General features: G+C 46.2%; 1 protein-coding gene across 2 annotated transcripts in view; it reads right to left on the reverse strand.

Moving 5' to 3' along the window:
- Window positions 1–18,756, reverse strand: part of ANKRD33B (ankyrin repeat domain 33B) — a 94,121-nt gene extending 75,365 nt beyond the window's left edge. For both annotated transcript variants that reach the window (XM_057496371.1, XM_036896669.2), the window contains exon 1: window positions 18,209–18,756. In XM_057496371.1, coding sequence (XP_057352354.1) covers window positions 18,209–18,559 — 351 coding nt within the window. In that variant the 5' untranslated portion in view covers window positions 18,560–18,756. The remainder of the gene's footprint in view (window positions 1–18,208) is intronic.
- Window positions 18,757–19,622: the final 866 nt, after the last annotated feature.

Genomic DNA, 19,622 nt, shown 5'->3' on the forward strand with positions numbered 1-19,622 from the left:
TATCGTTAAAATGGCCATCCTGCCCAAAGCAATATACAGATTTGATGCAATCCCTATGAAACTACCAGCAACATTCTTCAATGACCTGGAACAAATAATTCAAAAATTCATATGGAAACACCAAAGACCCCGAAGAGCCAAAGCAATCCTGAGAAAGAATAAAGTAGGTGGGATCTCACTCCCCAACTTCAAGCTCTACTATAAAGCCATAGTAATCAAGACAATTTGGTACTGGCACAAGAGCAGAGCCACAGACCAATGGAACAGACTAGAGAATCCAGACATTAACCCAGACATATATGGTCAATTAATATTTGATAAAGGAGCCATGGACATACAATGGCGAAATGACAGTCTCTTCAACAGGTGGTGCTGGCAAAACTGGACAGCTACATGTAGGAGAATGAAACTGGACCATTGTCTAACCCCATATACAAAAGTAAACTCAAAATGGATCAAAGACCTGAATGTAAGTCATGAAACCATTAAACTCTTGGAAGAAAACATAGGCAAAAATCTCTTAGACATAAACATGAGTGACCTCTTCTTGAACATATCTCCCCGGGCAAGGAAAACAACAGCAAAAATGAACAAGTGGGACTATATTAAGCTGAAAAGCTTCTGTACAGCAAAAGACACCATCAATAGAACAAAAAGGATCCCTACAGTATGGGAGAATATATTTGAAAATGACACATCCGATAAAGGCTTGACGTCCAGAATATATAAAGAGCTCACATGCCTCAACAAACAAAAAACAAATAACCCAATTAAAAAATGGGCAAAGGAACTGAACAGACGGTTCTCCAAAAAAGAAATACAGATGGCCAACAGACACATGAAAAGATGCTCCACATCGCTAATTATCAGAGAAATGCAAATTAAAACTACAATGAGGTATCACCTCACACCAGTAAGGATGGCTGCCATCCAAAAGACAAACAACAACAAATGTTGGCGAGGCTGTGGAGAAAGGGGAACCCTCCTACACTGCTGGTGGGAATGTAAACTTGTTCAACCATTGTGGAAAGCAGTATGGAGGTACATCAAAATGCTCAAAACAGACATACCATTTGACCCAGGAATTTCACTCCTAGGAATTTACCCTAAGAATGCAGCAATCAAGTATGAGAAAGACCAATGTACCCCTATGTTTATCGCAGCACTATTTACAATAGCCAAGAATTGGAAGCAACCTAAATGTGCATCGATAGATGAATGGATAAAGAAGATGTGGTACATATACACAATGGAATACTACTCAGCCACAAGAAAAGGGCAAATCCAACCATTTGCAGCAACATGGATGGAGCTGGAGGGTATTTTGCTCAGTGAAACAAGCCAAGCGGAGAAAGAGAAATACCAAATGATTTCACTCATCTGTGGAATATAAGAACAAAGGAAAAACTGAAGGAACAAAACAGCAGCAGAATCACAGAACTCAAGAATGGACTAACAGGTACCAAAGGGAAAGGGACTGGGGAGGATGGGTGGGTAGGGAGGGATAAGGGGGGGAGAAGTAGGGGGGTATTAAGATTACCATCCATAGCGGGGTGGGACAAAGGGGAGGGCTGTACAACACAGAGAAGACAAGTAGTGATTCTACAACAGGTTGCTACGCTGATGGACAGTGACTGTAAAGGAGTATATAGGGGGGACCTGGTATAGGGGAGAGCCTAGTAAACAAAGTATTCGTCATGTAAGTGTAGATTAATGATTAAAAAAAAAATGCAGTTCCTATGTGGTGACCTCTAATGAGTTCTACACAATGATATAAAGGACATATAAAAGTGTAGGCAAAGGTTCTGTTTGTGTTTATACAGAGGATCAAAGCCTAATTTGGCTACCCCGAAAATGAACTAAGATACGATATGAAAAAGAACTTCCAACATCAGCACTCTCGGGAAGACTCATGACAGAAGATGATCAGAAAAAAAAAAAAAAAACTTCAACAAAGATCCACGCACTGCTACAGCTGTAGATGCACTCATCCCACCAGTTCCTGGACTTGCCATGGGAAAGATGAAGGAGATATCTAAGCTGGCCTGTGCATGCAGTAAAACAAAAATTGGACTGGATCTATACTGTTGGAACTCAACCAAGAATTAGGAGAAGTGCAAATTGTAGCACTCCAAAATCTTACAACCACAGACTATTTATCGTTAAAAGAACATATGGGATATGAACAGTCCCCAGGAATGGGGTGTTCTAGTTTATCTGAATTCTCTCAGACTGTTTAAGTTCAGTCGGACAATATCCACCATATCATAGATAAGTTTTCACAAATGCCTAAGGTGTCTAACTGGTTTTCTTGGTTTCACTGGAGATGGCTGGTAATTACAGGTATGCTTTGGTTAGGTAACTATATTCCTATTATGTTAATGTGTGTGCACAATTTAATTAGTCGTTTAAAACCTATCCATGCTGAAGTTACTCTACAAGAAGATATGTCAAAGAAATAATCAATCTTCCCATGTTTTCTTCTGCCTGCTACTTCTGTAGCTTTTCTTCTTCCTACCCAATCACAACCTTTAAATAGAACTCGTGCCACATGTCGAATTTACCGAGTATCATAATTCTTCCAAGTGGTAAAGACACCTCAAGACAAATGCTGGGCATAGAAGCCACAGGGCATAAATATGCAAAGAAGTAAAAAGCTAACCTTTTCAAACGATAAGGCTTCTCTCTCACTTACCAACTTAACATTTCCCTGTATGGCCCCGGAAGATGACTGGTTAGCCAGAGACGGGTAAGATTCCTCAAGGGAGGAACAACCTAAGACAGGCACAGTCGCAGGGGGCCATCTGGTGAGAAAATGGTGAGCAGCAGAGGTGAGGCTTAGAACCTCCCCCCTCATGTTCTGAGAGAAATCTTCTGCATACATGGATGTTTATTGCCCTCGTCTAGCGCGGATTAACACATAGTCTACAGGCACACACCTGATCATCTACATTTGCTCTCCTACAACACTAAACTCTGTTTTCTACCTTTATCTCGTATCTACCTACCACTTCAGCATTTTATTAGAAATAATAATAATAGAGAAATGTGGTATCCACATATAAATCAGGTTTAAAAATCAAATGAATATTCATATTTGAACTGTGTATAGTTCATAATGCATGAGCAAAACCGAAAGCTTCTGTGATGACTGCCCTTGCACTGTTCACCATGTAACTTATTCACTATGTAAGAATTTGTACTCCATGTAAGAATTTGTTCGTTATGCATCAGAAGATTGGAGACTGACGAAAATTGGGCTTGGGGTGGATTAATGATTGTGCATTGAGTATTGACCCCCCTATACAGAGATTTGTTGTGGTTAACAACTATTTGATCAATAAATATGAGAGATGCCCTCACAATATATATATATATAAACACACTTCCAATTGTAAAATAAATAAGTAACCAGGATGTAATGTATAGCATAAGGAATATAGTCAAAATATTGTAACAACTTGGTATGGTGATACCTGGTACCTAGAAATATCATGTATATAAATGTTGAGTCGCTGTGTTGTACACCTGAAACTAATGTAATGCAATGCTGTTGTCAACTACCCTTCAATAAAAAAAAAATAATAAAAAAAATTAAAAAAATAAATAAAAAAAAAAGAGAAATTAAAGGGGACACTAACAGATGGAAACACATCCCATGCTCGTGGCTAGGAAGAATTAATATCGTCAAAATGGCCATCCTGCCCAGAGCAATATACAGATTTGATGCAATCCCTATGAAACTACCAGCAAAATTCTTCAATGACCTGGAACAAATAATTCAAAAATTCATATGGAAACACCAAAGACCCCGAATAGCCAAAGCAATCCTGAGAAAGAAGAATAAAGTAGGGGGGATCTCACTCCCCAACTTCAAGCTCTACTATAAAGCCATAGTAATCAAGACAATTTGGTACTGGCACAAGAGCAGAGCCACAGACCAATGGAACAGACTAGAGAATCCAGACATTAACCCAGACATATATGGTCAATTAATATTTGATAAAGGAGCCATGGACATACAATGGCGAAATGACAGTCTCTTCAACAGGTGGTGCTGGCAAAACTGGACAGCTACATGTAGGAGAATGAAACTGGACCATTGTCTAACCCCATATACAAAAGTAAACTCAAAATGGATCAAAGACCTGAATGTAAGTCATGAAACCATTAAACTCTTGGAAGAAAACATAGGCAAAAATCTCTTAGACATAAACATGAGTGACCTCTTCTTGAACATATCTCCCCGGGCAAGGAAAACAACAGCAAAAATGAACAAGTGGGACTATATTAAGCTGAAAAGCTTCTGTACAGCAAAAGACACCATCAATAGAACAAAAAGGATCCCTACAGTATGGGAGAATATATTTGAAAATGACACATCCGATAAAGGCTTGACGTCCAGAATATATAAAGAGCTCACACGCCTCAACAAACAAAAAACAAATAACCCAATTAAAAAATGGGCAGAGGAACTGAACAGACGGTTCTCCAAAAAAGAAATACGGATGGCCAACAGACACATGAAAAGATGCTCCACATCGCTAATTATCAGAGAAATGCAAATTAAAACTACAATGAGGTATCACCTCACACCAGTAAGGATGGCTGCCATCCAAAAGACAAACAACAACAAATGTTGGCGAGGCTGTGGAGAAAGGGGAACCCTCCTACACTGCTGGTGGGAATGTAAGTTAGTTCAACCATTGTGGAAAGCAGTATGGAGGTACATCAAAATGCTCAAAACAGACTTACCATTTGACCCAGGAATTGCTCTCCTAGGAATTTGCCCTAAGAATGCAGCAATCAAGTATGAGAAAGATCAGTGCACCCCTATGTTTATCGCAGCACTATTTACAATAGCCAAGAATTGGAAGCAACCTAAATGTCCATCGATAGATGAATGGATAAAGAAGATGTGGTACATATACACAATGGAATACTACTCAGCCATAAGAAAAGGGCAAATCCAATCATTTGCAGCAACATGGATGGAGCTGGAGGGTATTATGCTCAGTGAAACAAGCCAAGCGGAGAAAGAGAAATACCAAATGATTTCACTTATCTGTGGAATATAAGAACAAAGGAAAAACTGAAGGAATAAAACAGCAGCAGAATCACAGAACTCAAGAATGGACTAACAGGTACCAAAGGGAAAGGGACTGGGGAGGATGGGTGGGTAGGGAGGGATAAGGGGGGGGAGGAGTAGGGGGGTATTAAGATTAACATGCATTGGGGGGTAGGAGAAAAGGGAGGGCTGTACAACACAGAGAAGGCAAGTAGTGATTCTACAACATTTTGCTATGCCTACGGACAGTGACTGTAAAGGCGTTTATAGGGGGGACCTGGTATAGGGGAGAGCCTAGTAAACATAATACTCGTCATATAAGTGTAGATTAGTGATACCAAAAACAAAACAAAAACAAAACAAAACAAACAAAAAAAAAAGGGCAGTTCCCGTGTGGTAACCTCCAATGAGTTCTACACAAGGGTATAAAGGGCATATAAAAGTGTAGGCAAAGGGTCTGTTTGCGTTTATACAGAAGATCAAAGCCTAATTTGGCTACCCCGAAAATGAACTAAGATACGATATGAAAGAGAACTTCCAACATCAGCACTCTCTGGAAGACTCATGCCAGAAGATGATCATCAAAAAACCCCAACAAAGATCCACGCACTGCTACAGCTATAGATGCACTCATCCCACCAGTTCCTGGACTTGCCATGGGAATGAGGAAGGAGATATCTAAGCTGGCCTGTGCATACAGTAAAACAACAAATTTGACTGGATCTATACTGTTGGAACTCAACCAAGAATTAGGAGAAGTGCAAATTATAGCGCTCCAAAATCTTACAACTACAGACTATTTACTGTTAAAAGAACATAAGGGATGTGAACATTCCCCAGGAATGGGTTGTTTTAATTTGTCTGATTTCTCTCAGACTGTTCAAGTTCAGTTGGACAATATCCACCATATCATAGATAAGTTTTCACAAATGCCTAAGGTGCCTAACTGGTTTTCTTGGTTTCACTGGAGATGGCTGGTAATTACAGGTATGCTTTGGTTATGTAACTATACTCCTATTATGTTAATGTGTGTGCGCAATTTAAGTAGTAGCTTAAAACCTATACATGCTGAAGTTACTCTACAAGAAGATATGTCAAAGAAATAATCAATCTTCCCATGTTTTCTTCCGCCTGCTACTTCTATAGCTTTTCTTCTTCTTTCCTAATTACAACCCTTAAATAGAATTCGTGCCTCATATCAAATTTACCGAGTATCATAACTCCTCCAAGTGGTCAAGATACCTCAAGACAAATGCTGGGCATAGAAGCTACAGGGCATAAATATGCAAAGAAATAACAAGCTAACCATTTCAAACAATAAGGCTTCTCTCTCACTTACCAACTTTACATTTCCCTGTATGGCCCCGGAAGATGACTGGTTAGCCAGAGACGGGTAAGATTCCTCAAGGGAGGAACAACCTAAGACAGGCACAGTCGCAGGGGGGTCATCAGGTGAGAAATTGGGGATCAACAGAGGTGAGGCTTAGAACCTCACCCCCCCATTCTGAGAGAAATATTCTGCATATGTGGATGTTTTATTGCCCTTGTCTAGCTTGGATTAACACATAGTCTACAGGCACACACCTGATCATCTACATTTGCTCTCTTACAACACTAAACTATGTTTTCTACCTTTATCTTGTATCTACCTACCACTTCAGCATTTTATTAAAAATAATAATAATAAAGAGAGAAATGTGGTATCCACATATAAATCAAGTATAAAAACCAAATGAGTATTCATATTTGAACTGTTTATAGTTCATAATGCATGAGCAAAACCGAAAGTTTCTGTGATGACTGTCCTTGTACTGTTCACTATGTAACTTATTCATTATGTAAGAATTTGTTCTCCATGTAAGAACTTGTTTGTTATGCCTCAGAAGATTGGAGACTGACGAAAATTAGGCTTGGGGTGGATTAATGATTGTGCACTGAGCATTGACTCCCCTATACAGAATTTTATTGTTGTTAACAACCATTTGATCAATAAATATGAGAGATGCCCTCAAAATAATAATAATAATAATAATGTAAATGGTTAAAGAAGGAATTCTTTGTGCTGGAGGGGTGGGTGGGATGCGGGATGATAGCTGAGGGGACAAGGGTCTTTCAGAGAAGAAAATGGTCTGCGGTGGACCATGGTGATGCATGCACACATCTGTGAACATACTAGAAAAACCAATGACTCGTATGCCTTAAATGGGTGAACTGTATGGTATGCTAATTATATATCAATACAGCTACTTTTAAAATGCTCGGTTTTCTCCACTTTCCCTTTCAAATTACCTTTTTTTAGTTTTTATTTTGGAGATTTCCCATCACTTAAGCCTTTAAAGGCTCAAATTAGCTTCCCTTTAAAATATTTTTTATATATTCCTGGTTATCCTATGACTACTTAATTATCTCCTTTTACTCATTTAAACATTTATTTCTTAATCACAGAACAGTAGAATTCTATATTTTTAGAGATTGGAGCTCATCTGTCTGTGAACCACTCAATTTTCTAGGTAGAGACCCTGGGAGTTTTTGAATTTTTGAGTCATACACATGTGATTCTATTCAAATGCTGAAAAATGATATGCCTCTTCTGCAAATGGAAAGATATTTAAAAATACCTATTTTCTTCTTATTCCTTCAGCATTTGATATGTTTTGCTGCAGACTGAATGTTTGTGTCCGCCAAAAGTCATAGGCTGAAACCCGAACCCCTAGTGTGATCTTAGCAGGTGGGGCCTTTGGAAGCTGATGAGGTCCTAAGCAATGTAGGCCCCCTGATGGGACTCCTGCCCTTATAAAGGAGAACCCAGAGCCCCCTTAACCCCTGTGCCACGTGAGGCCACAGGGAGAAGACAGCTGTCCCAGAGCCAGGAAGCAGGCCCTCACCAGATGCACAGAATCTGCCAGCACCCCTGGACTTCTTGGCCTCTAGAACTGGGAGAAATAAATGTGGTTTACAAGCCACCAGGGCTTTGGCATTTTGTCATAGCAGCCAGAATGGCAAATTTACAGGAATATCCATTTTTTCACCTTTTTACAAAGACCTCTTTCTAAAGTACCCATATTATTGCTAAGGAAACAGCCTCATGTATTTGCTAAAACTCATACGGAAATCAAGCCATTTGCAAATTGAATGGAGTCTGCCAGATGCAGAAAGGTTGACAGGAGTTCTTAGGACTGTGCAAAGGCCCCTCCACTGAATTAACACCAGGACATTTTAAAAAGCAATTTAACAGTATCCTAAGTATTTTGGGACTCATTAAAATTATCAGTAGAACCCCTGTAAGTCACTGCCTGTATCAAATGAGATAAGGTAATTTTTCTTTTTTTAGAGTTGAATGCACTTGTGCCTCATCCTCAACAAACCCAGTAGATTTAGATTTGTTTACACCAAAGAAAATTTTTAAATTATTATTTCTATTAAAAACAATTTCACCACAGATTCCCAGGTGCATTTTGAATAACTGAATAGTTTAGAGAAATGTATTTATTCTACTTTGCATGTACGGCAGTAGAGACTTAGTTCCCCACTCCAGACCCTCCCCAAAAGGTCCTCCCTTGTCAAGGGCACTACTGCCTCCCAAAAGCCCCCCAGGAATATCCATCTGTCCTGTGTCCCACCCGGGTGACAGCCTTCTGGTGTGATAAAAGAGCCCAGTCCAAGAGACTAAGTTTACGAAAATGCCCTCTCCCACTGGATACCTGCCTCCCTGACCAAGAAAACATAACTCAACTTGGAAACTTTCCTTCCCAGTAGGATTTCCAGCTATTGCTACAGGAGGCACTCCAGGGTCGTCAGCAGGCCTTTCAGCTTCTTCTGGGTCTCGCTTTGAATGTGGCCACAATGCAGGAGGGCTTCTTCATAGGTACAGTAACCAACCCACCCAGTTTGCTGGGTGCACAGGGGTTTCCCAGGGTGAGGGACTTTCAGTGCCAAAATCCAAGAATCCTGGGGAGGCCAGGGTGAACTGATCACCCTCCAGGGCCACCATGTGCCTGCTAAAAGCAGCCTCCCCACGCACCACAGCACATGGAGGGTGAGCCTGCTCCAGCCCACCCTTCAGCAGAGGACGTGCAGGTGACAAGATGTGCCAGAGTCACTCCTTCCCCTGCTCTGAGGCGCCTTTCATGTCCCTTTTCACGTGGATGAAACAGGTCCCCCCCAAGATCTGGATGCTCTGAGGCATAGCAGCAGCAGGGACGCCTGTATCCTAGTAACAAAAGGACTCTACGGGGCAGCAACCTGGCTTCAAAGTCTCCTCAGCTGAGCCCACATAGCCCGGAGCTGCTGTAGATGGAATTCGTTTCCTAGAAACACAACCATTATCTAACACCAAATAAAAAAGCCAGCACACTGACCTAGGAGCTACGCCACTGCTGTATTTTTTAGCACATGACTATTGTCCCTCACAGTTTCAAATACAAAAGCTGGATGGTCTGGAACAAAGTGATACAGACCAATCCTCTGCATGGGGTCTGGGAGGGCCAGGCCCTTTGGCATGCCTGGCGGACGATGGCAAAGAGGTGTAGAAATGGAAGACTTCAGGAACCCATTGCAGCTGCTCATTTACCACAGAGCACCAGGGCAGCATCAGCCCCTGCAAGGCCCGGGATGGGCCAGCACCCCAACTCCTGGGCTTTCTGCACATCCCTGCACTCAAGGAAAATGCTGAAGCAATAAAGCTTGTAGCGATCCCAGGCACACTGGCCATCGTTCCTTCCCCTCCTCAAAATGTTCCCTTTCCTCATCACTCATGAGGCTGGACCTTCCTCTTCCTCCACCAAGCTGACTGCTTTGGGCTACTTCCCCGGGCAGCTGCTCGGCCTCCACCCACCTGTAATCAAAGGTGCTCCCAAGATGCACCAAGAAGTGACCCAGCACACCTCCTTTGCTCCCTCCTCCCCCATGTGCACCATGGTGCCAACTGCCTCTTTCCCTGAAGTAAGAACACTTCTCATGAGAGCTACCATCTACAAATAAATGTGTGTAACTACAAAAGGTGCTCACCAAGTCAACATGCCATTCTCTTGACTCTTCCAGTTTAGTTAAATGTTTGCTTCCACTTTTTCCCTTGGCTTCACTTCAAACTGTGGTACTGGCAAACCATCTGGAGATGAATTCACCATAGAAACAACAGTTCCATTTATGAGTGCCTATGCTGTGGCGTGCACGGTACCCTCAGCAAGTGTTCCTACGTTACAGATGGGGATCTAGAGGAAACTGAGGATCAAAGATCATAGGACGTGTCCAGGGCCATGTCACCAACCTGAGCCTTCCATCTTTGGCCACCAAACTTGTTTTCTATGCTACGAAAAGTTCTAGAGCTCTTCAAACAAGTGCCAACCCCCTGAAGTTCTGCTCAGAGGGCACACTCTGGTCAAGGAGGTTGGGGAAGGGGCTGGGATCCTGCATCTGCGAAAAGCTCCCAGGTGATCCAGCGCTGCCAACACAAGAACCACACGTTAGCAGCAACATATTGAACCTAATATCCCCAGAGGGTCCCATTCCCACAGGTTAACCAGGTCTGATTCTGCCTTAGTTTCCAAAAGTCAATCTATTCACGGTGGTTATGGCTGTAGATAAAAGGTAATATATAACCTCCCTCATTTCATTTTCCTTTTTTTTATTGCAGTAAAATATACGTAACATAAAATTTACCTTCTTAACCATTTTAAAAGGTTGCCTGCTTTCATTTTTATAAAACTTTTGATTTTTAAAGTGACAGGCCCCCAAGAAGTTATCCCCTTCAGCCTTCCTCCCCAGCATCAACAGCTACACAAACACCCGTGTGTGTGTGTGTGTGTGTGTGTGTGTGTGTGTGTGTGTGTGTGTGTGTTAGATGCCAGGCCCACTCCTACTCCCCAGTGAGAGCAGCACCCACTCTCCTCTCCCCAGAGCCCTAAACTAACCCCAGCGACCTCCAATCTCTTCTCCATCTCAACAGCTGCATTATTCCAAGAATGCTACGCACATGCAATCAGACAGCATATAATTCTTTGAGATGGACTTTTTTCACTCAACCTAGTTCCCTCGTATTCGTATATTTTTTAACCAGCTTCATACACCTTCCCTTGTCTCAGAAAATGTGCTACTACAAACTTATTAGGCATGATTTACTGGGCCCCTCCCAGGACCGAGGCCCTGCCCAGTCACCAGCCTCACCTCCCCAAGGGCTGCCCATGCCTCTGGCAGCTGGAATGTCCCCCCACCAGGTGTGGCCTCTAATTTAAGAGCCAGTTAAACCTCAGAAGCAGAACCCAGAGAGAAATGCTTGATTCTCCATCCCCTCACATGCCTTCTTTGGAACTGAACTTATTCAGAGCTGACATACATATGCCATTGGAAGAATACATTTGTTTCTGTTACTTTGAAATTGTTCTCAAATCCCATCACCCCAATCCAATTTTACCACCAAGCCAATTGTCACCTGAGATTTCACATCAACCTGAATTTCTATCATCTCTGACTTAGTAGAAATAAATATAATCCACCTTCAACCATCTTCCAAATTCAGAAACACTATTCAAAAATAGTCTCTTCCAAATTCTTATATGTACATGCACAATGAATGAAATCAAAGATTCTTAACAACTACTTCATCTTAAAATCTGACCTCATACAAATACACACACACACACACACACACACACACACACACACACACACACACACACACACTCCATCATTCCACCAAGCTGTCCAGAAGAATTACTCCCCAGTAGTCTTGAGTGAAACATATTTTCTTCCTTTACATATCTGAACAACTTCTCTACATCTTTCTTCTTTTAATTAAAGGGAATTACATTTTGTTTTGACTTAATTTAGAGAAATTATAGGCTGTCATGTGGTTGTGACTTAGAATTACTGGTCCAACAGACTCTAAAGCCAGTCTCAAGAAATTTCAAATAAGTATCATTCAGACCATCTTCTCTAAATTCAGTTCAAAAATTTATTTTAATAAAACTTAAAAACATGTGTTTTAAAAAATCTAAGTGCAGTTCTAATAACTTCTGAATCAAAAGAAGAAGAAATCAATGTAAATTAGAATGGAACAGTAATAAAATACTATGTATCATAATTTGTGGGGAAAGCAAAGGTGATACTTTGAGAGAAAATTCTAGATAGAATAAATCTGAAGGAATAACAAAAAAAAGCAGAAGACTATGAACTAGTAAAGAAACAGATCCAGAGCAAAAGGTGATTCTCTGAAAAGACCGATAAAACAGATGTTTTTGATAATATTTGTCACGAAAGAGAAAACAGCATAAATTCAGAAGAATGTAGAAAAGAGGACATAATAGTTATAGCAGAGATTAAAAAGAGAACTCGATTAAAAACTTCAAACCATCACCCTTCAAAACTTATAAAAAAATGGGACAGTTTCCTAGAAAAATAGAGGTTACCATATGGACTCAGGAAGAAAGAGAACATCTAAATAATCCTGTAACCATTAAAGATTTACTGACCCAAAGATCTGATAGGAGGGCTTAGCCTGTTAGTGACTTATAATTAGTTCGATAATATTTACTGCTGTTCCTATACTATTCCCATATATACCAGAAGTTTGCACTCAAAATAGTTTTGAATAATAGCCTGCATATTATATTGAAATGAGTATAAAATGAATAAATGATATTATGAAAGAGTTCATATATCTGATTATTACTTAGGTTTTTATAACACCTCTACCTTAGTCTTCCCTTGCAAGTATAGGATGGAAAATAAATCGTATGGTAAATTATCCCAAGTCCACCAAATTTCTAGCTGGCCCATTTCGTGTATACAGCTAGGCAACAACGATGGAAAACCCAGAAGGCCCTCGGAGAGGCCCCAGCAAGCCAACAGGAGCATCGTGAGCAGCTTTGGGGTCATTCTAGAACCAGCTCTCCCGATGCATCTAGACACTCTCTTCTTTGAGCCCAACTTTCTTCAACTACAAAAAGATGGAGAAAAATAACCTCTAATATCCCTTCTAGCTCCCAAACCCCATGATGACAGTCCTACTAAATTTCCGAAACCTTCATCCACACAAACACACAAAAAGTGGCATTAACTATAACCCTTCCCATCAACATTAGAACAGGCCTTTGGGAGCTGAGGCTTGTTCATGGGGTATGACTGGGATGGGAGGTTCCTGGTACCCTCTACTTGGGTACCTAGGTAAAATTTTCCTTAAAAAAAATTTTTTTTAAGACAAATGTTTAGGGTTAATGAACAACAAATATCCTTTACAAACAAAAGCAAATTCACATGGAAGAGGGTAAATCTAAGCTTGGCCTTGTAGCTTGCTTCTGCAGAAATCACATTGAACCTTATTCACTCTGCTTGCCCTCCTGGAACAAGCCCAGGCCAGCCTGCTGGAGAAAGAGAGCTCACATGGAGCAGAGCCGCCCCAGCCAAGACCTTCTCGGTCCTGCCTTCTGCAGCCACCCCCTACTGAATGCCAAGTGCAGCTGAGAACCGCAGAGCTGGGCCACCATTAGCACAGTGTTTCCTATTGTACACACCCAGGAGATTTCTGTTACTTGTCATACAGCACTGTGTGGCCACAGATAACTGATACACTTACGTCAAAAAAAACACTTCATGATATTGATACACATCAGTATACATTTGTCCAAACCCACAAAAGTACACCACCAAGAGTGAACCTAATGCCAACTAGTGACTCAGGTTACTATCATGTGTCAGGGTAGGTTCGTCAGCTATAAATGAACCATTCAGCTGGGGGATATTGATCATGGGGGATACTATGTCCGTGCTGGGGCAGGGAGCACATGGGAAATCACACCTTTCCCTCAGTTTTGCTGGAAACCAAAACTGTTATAAAAATAATAATAATAATACTAGTCCTTTAAAAACCACAAACACACATGGGCCTCTCTACTGCTGCTGGACCCAAAGCGGCCCCCACCAAGGTCAGTGGAAGAGGAAGAGGCAGACATCTGTCAGCCTGCCTGCCACAAGCTCAGGTTATCCAGGCCCACTTCCGCTGACCACTTCTCTGCTCCGCCCTTGGGCCCTCAGGCTGATCTCCCTCTCCCTCTGTCCCCTTCCCCACACTTCAGAATCTGCAACTAACACACCAACACACGTCCTCAAAAGCGAAGCCTGGCTCCCATTACCTGACTGCTTGACAGCCTCAGCAAACCTACAGAGACCTGAGGCCAGAACCCACTTTCCATAGTCACTGGCGCATTCTAAGCACAGGTAGTCCCTGAATACTGAGGCCTGCGAAAGGCAGGACGGCTAGGTATGAATTCCAAACTACTTGCTTCTCACTTTAGGGAAAGGTGATTCCAAAGTTTATAAATCTTTCGGTGACATTCGAAATGCAAACAAAAACAAACAAAACCTTTTTTGTGTGTATTTGTTAAAATAAAAGTCCCAATCACCACTACAAATCCACAAAACAGTTAAGCCCCTCAACAGTAAAGGGAGATGCCCCATGGCGGCACATTCTGTGGGCTTTGCTGAGCCAAAAGAGCGAAAGGGTGGAGGGCGTTGGGAGAATTTCACCGTCAGGCCCCAGGATTCAAGCACACAGGAGGAAAATGACACTGAGAAAGGAGTGCAATATTTTACCTTTAGCATAATTGGGCCCAATTGGTTCAAGAGCTGTCTGACATTCAAACTGCCGTCTGCAACAGTGTAAACAGCACAAACACTTCCCCAGTTTCTGTGCTGCCTCCAGAGCCATCACGGCAGCAAAGGTGAACCCGGGAGAAAACGTGTGAAAAGAAGAACTAAAGAAAAAGAGTTATGGCAGCTTTCCCTGTCCCCAAGTCAGAAGGAACAAAACCACCATAAATCTAAAAGACAGCAGAAACATACTTTGAATGCTACTAAATTATTTGATAAATATTTACATGCTACATATTAAATTATACAATCCTTCTAGAGCAATAAATATTTCAGAAGGAAATTTTGTGCTGAGCTACATCCAAGATTTCACCAATCTCAGGAGCTGGGAAAGGACACATTTTCTTGAGCAAAACACATCTGACCCTTAGTTACACAAACCGAATGAGACATCTGTCAGGTCAGGCGAAGCAGCCTTAACTGACCACAGATCAGCAGCTCAACAAACACACTGCAGATGACCTTTGAAAGCCTTTAGCAACATTACTCTTCTAGGAAGCTGGCTGTGGGCAGCACCTGGGAGCGGTTCATTCTTCAGTTAATGCAGTTGCCCCTTCCTCCACCACAGCTCCTCGCTTTCTATAGGTTTTTACTGTCACTAACCAGGATAGGCGTGTAGACCAGGCCCAAAGGGCTCCTGACTCAGGGCCTTTGCACTTGCTGCTCCCTCGGCCTGGAGTGCTCTCCCTAGGTACCTTCTCTACATCTTTACTCACATGTCCTTGCTCTCTCAAATGACCGACCTCACTCGGTCCTTGAACTCGTGGATTGCTTTTTCCCAGCTCCAGGTGCTGCTGGGGACATCACAAGGAAAGACCTCCCTGAGACAAGAACCCAAAGGCAGTGAGTGGGCAAGCTGCCTGGCCATCTAGGAGGCTCGGGAAATCAGTTTGCTTCCGCCTTTCCTCCTTCTTAGCCAGCCACGCAGGCCAGCCTCTCATCACCTGGCCCAGGTCAGCCTTTCCAGCATTAGCTTCCACATGACCCCGCCCCCATGCCACACCGCAACCAACCACGCTGTACCTGCCACCATCCCCTTGGTTCCATCTGCCTGACTAGAATGTCCTCCCACCACTGCTTCCAAAAGTGTCCCCTCACTGGGCTTCCAGGATTGTCCTAGCTCTGGGCATTTAAGACACTTGCGTGTCCTTTCTCTGGCCATAGCACTGGGTACTACTGCTCCTTAAGTACCAGATACTATTACTCTCTAAGCACCAAGTACTATTACTCATAAGCACCAGGTACTATTACTGAGTTCTCTCCTCAACTAAAAGGCTAAGACTCAAAGGTAGGAACTGTTTGGTTTACCTTGGAGTCTCCTCCAGTACCAACGCATTGCCTTGCACACAGTAGGTCTGCAGTAAGCACATATGCAATGACTCACTGTTCCACTTGCCCCCGTGTCATACATTCATACATTCACACTTCACAACACTTTGGTCTTGGTTGATCAGAGCTGTTTGATCAACAGCATCTAGAAGCCCCTGGGAAGAACATAAGCTCTTGTCTTCCCCCTCTCAGAGCACAGAACACAGGCCTTGCTCCTTCTCCTCTGAAGACCAAAGAGCCCAGGGGTCCTACAGTTCACTGGCTGTGTGCCATTTCTCCATCATGACTGGTGGGGAGCAGAGGGGGAGACCCTAAGCAGAGAAGCAAAGAGAGACTCTGTAATCAAGGGGAAAAACGAGGAGAAAAACTGTTTTGACTAGCAGAAGACAACAAAATGCTGGAGGATGCACTCTTGCAAGCAAAGAGAAGTCATGTGGGTGAGAAACAGGAGATGTCAACAGGCGCCATGTCAGAGTGCTCCCAACCCCAGGAGGCACGAGCTCTCCTGAGCCCTATTTTATGGGGAAACTAAGGTAGAGAGGCTAGAGGTTGCTTCCCCATCCTTTGCCCTCCCCTGCTTTGGGCCCGGGGAGGGGCTTTCAAAAGTGGCCCAGAAACCTTGCGAGTCAGGCCTAAGCCCCCTGGAAAGCTTATGTTGGCTCCCATGCAGCTGTTTTCAAACTGTTATTTTTTGCCCCCAATGGAAAATAGTAAAATGAAACCCCACTGGAGCCTCAGAGTCAGGACATGGCCAGGCAGACCCTGCCTGTGCCCAGTCCAGCCCACTGGACAGGATAGGCTGCCCAGGGCAGGGGGGAGATCTGCCCCTCCTGTGTTCTTCTGATCCTGTCAAGCAGGTGCTGTTACCTGCTTCAGGAGAGAGATCTCATATAAACACGTGTGTGGGAAATCTCACCTTAGGAAAGGCTGATGCAGACACAGCCCGTGACCCTCCAGGGAGGGCAGAGGAAGGGCCGGGTGCAAGCACTGCCCTGTGCCACAAGCCTCCAGGAGCCTGCTGCCTGACACATCACAGCAGGCACAGACCCTTCCCCAAGGTCAAACGCTGGGTCAAGTCGGAGGCCTAAGTGTAGGAGCAGGAAGTGACGCTCGGGGGTTCCCACCTAAGTCCAGCCCAGAAAACAGTCTGCCCTTGCGGGAAACCAAAGCCACAGGGTCCCATGAGCTCCCAAGTAAAGCACATATTTTCTACCGGCCATGGGCTCCCAAAGCATGTGCCATTTCTGATCTGTGCTGGGAGGAGGCCGTAGATCCCGCGGGTCCTGGGGAATGTGGCCATCAGGTGAGAAGGCTTCCTCTTGTCCCCCCAGCACACACTGGAACTTGGCCACCATAGTAACTCTGAAGTTTTCCCTTCCAAGTACTTGGTGGGTCGTCAGCGAGCCAGTCATTCTCAAGTCTTCGAAAGCCAACTTTTTCTTTCCTTTTCTAAATGTTTCCAGCCATTTCTGGGGCGTTATGACTCATGGGTACCGGGGCGCCTACCCCACCCGGTGGATGCCCGCTCTTCGGATGCCCTCACTCTGCCCGCCGCCGCGGACCCCTCGTGGCAACGGCTCGCGGCGGTGACCGTGCAGACAGCCGAGTCGACCACGCCGGCCGGTTGCCGTGCGAGTCCCCGGCCGCAGCGGGGCGGAGGGAGCGGTGGCAGGAACGCGAAGGGACTCCGAAAAGCGGTGGCCGGGAGGAGCCGATCCGCTCCCAACAGGGGGAGGGAAGGAGCACGGGGGGGTGCAAGGGACCGAGGGGGCGACTGGACCCGGGGCGGAAGGGGTACCCTGCAGGCGAGGAAGGATGCGGGTCCGAGGGGCCCAGTCTGAGAGGCCCGGCGACAGGCTCCCCAGCCGGCGTTCAGACACTGGAGGCCCCGGGGGCGGGAAACACCAAGGGGGGCCTGGGACGCGGGACTGGCTGCGTCCTCCGCGGCGCTGTGACCTCGGGCAGAGCAAACTCTTCCCCGACTCGAGTCCGGGAGGACCGGGCCAGCCACCGCTCCGCACGCGCCGCACCCCCAGGGGGCGAGGAGAAGGCGCTTTTCGCAGCGGCAAAGTCACCGCGGGACCTGGACAAAATCATCGCGGCCGGGGCAGCACGGGGCACGGTGGGGAGGACGGAGGGGACCCGAACCCTGCGCGGAGGCCAGCTTACCCGGCCGTTGCGATCAGTCTCCCGAACCTCCTCAACGCGCGGCCCCTGGCGCACCAGCGCCCTCAGCAGCCCCACGTCGTTGGCGCAGGCGGCGCTCAGGAGGGTCACCGCCACCGGGACGCCCTCCGGGACGCTCTCCGCGCTCCCGGGACCGTGCTCCTCCTCGCCTCCGAGAGGGTAGAAGGAGTCGTCCGAAGCGATGCTGCGGGCGTCGGGCAGATGCGAGAAGTCCTCGTACTCCTCGTAGTCAGCGGGATCCTCGCCGGCCGGCGTGTCCCGGGGTAGAGAAGGCTGCGGGGACACGCGGCGCGCCCCGCCGCCCTCCGGCCCGGGCCCGGCCAGCAGCACCATGCTGGCGGCCGGGGCGCGGGCCGGGGGCCGGGGCGCGGGCCGGGAGACTGGGACGCGGGGCGCGCACCACGGTCACCGCCCCTTGTCCTCAGCAGCCGCAGGAAAGCAGAGCTCGGCGCGACCCAGCCCGGCGGAAACGAGCGCCAGGCGGCTGCGCTCGCACACTAAAGTCACCGAGGGAGGAGAAAGCCCCTCGGGGTGGGAGGAGCCGCGGGGGCTTTCCGGGCGCGGAGGGCGGGCGCGGGCGGCGACCAGCTGCGAGGCGGGCTGGAAGCTGCAAGGGGGCGGGCGCGCGCGGCGGGTCCCCAGCCCGGAGGCTGCTCCCAGCGAAAGTTTAAGAGCAAAGCAGGGGCTTCTCGGCACCGTGGGGACAGTGCGCCTGGCTGCTTCGCCCCGGAGCCGAGAAATGGGCGCGCGTTAGAACCAGAAGCAATAACTAAGCAACCCGAACGCCCCGTGGCGGGAGCTTCTCCCTCACGCGGCCCGGGGAATGAGGGCGAAGGTGGGGGTCGGGGCGTGGCAGGTGAGCCTGCTCCCGCGTGGGAAATACCTAAACCCCGAGGCTTGGCGCCGCCCAGGGCGTCAGGCCTCCCAGCTGGGGTTGCGGGGAGTTTCTCGGCGTCCGAGGCACTTAGGCCATTTTTCCACCCTCCCAGGGGTCTGGGCTCCGGGGCCAACTCGGCTCTGAGTTTAGGACGAGGAATCCGCCGGGCGCACGGGGCACGGAGGGCAAGTGGAAGTGTGGACGGTGGAGTCCACGGAAGGGGCCTGGGGCAGGGGCTGCGCGGCGGACCGTGCGCTCCGAACTGGGAGCTGCAGGCTGCCGTGGGGAAGCCCCAGCCCGAAGGGAGGAGCTGCAGAGTCCTCAGGTCCCGCAGAACCAACGGCGACTTACAGGTGCTCCTAAAAGAGCAACCCTAGGGAAGTGTCCCAGGGCCAAGGGGTGGGGGTTGGGGGAACAGCTGTGTGGACAGCGGCAGCTCCAGACCGGAGCTGTGAGGGGTTCCCTGCTCCCCCACCCCTAGCCAGAGCCACCGTGTCCTGGACTGAGGGGTCCAGGTGG

The sequence above is a fragment of the Manis pentadactyla genome, chromosome 2 (assembly GCF_030020395.1).
Source record: "Manis pentadactyla isolate mManPen7 chromosome 2, mManPen7.hap1, whole genome shotgun sequence".
NCBI lineage: Eukaryota > Metazoa > Chordata > Mammalia > Pholidota > Manidae > Manis > Manis pentadactyla.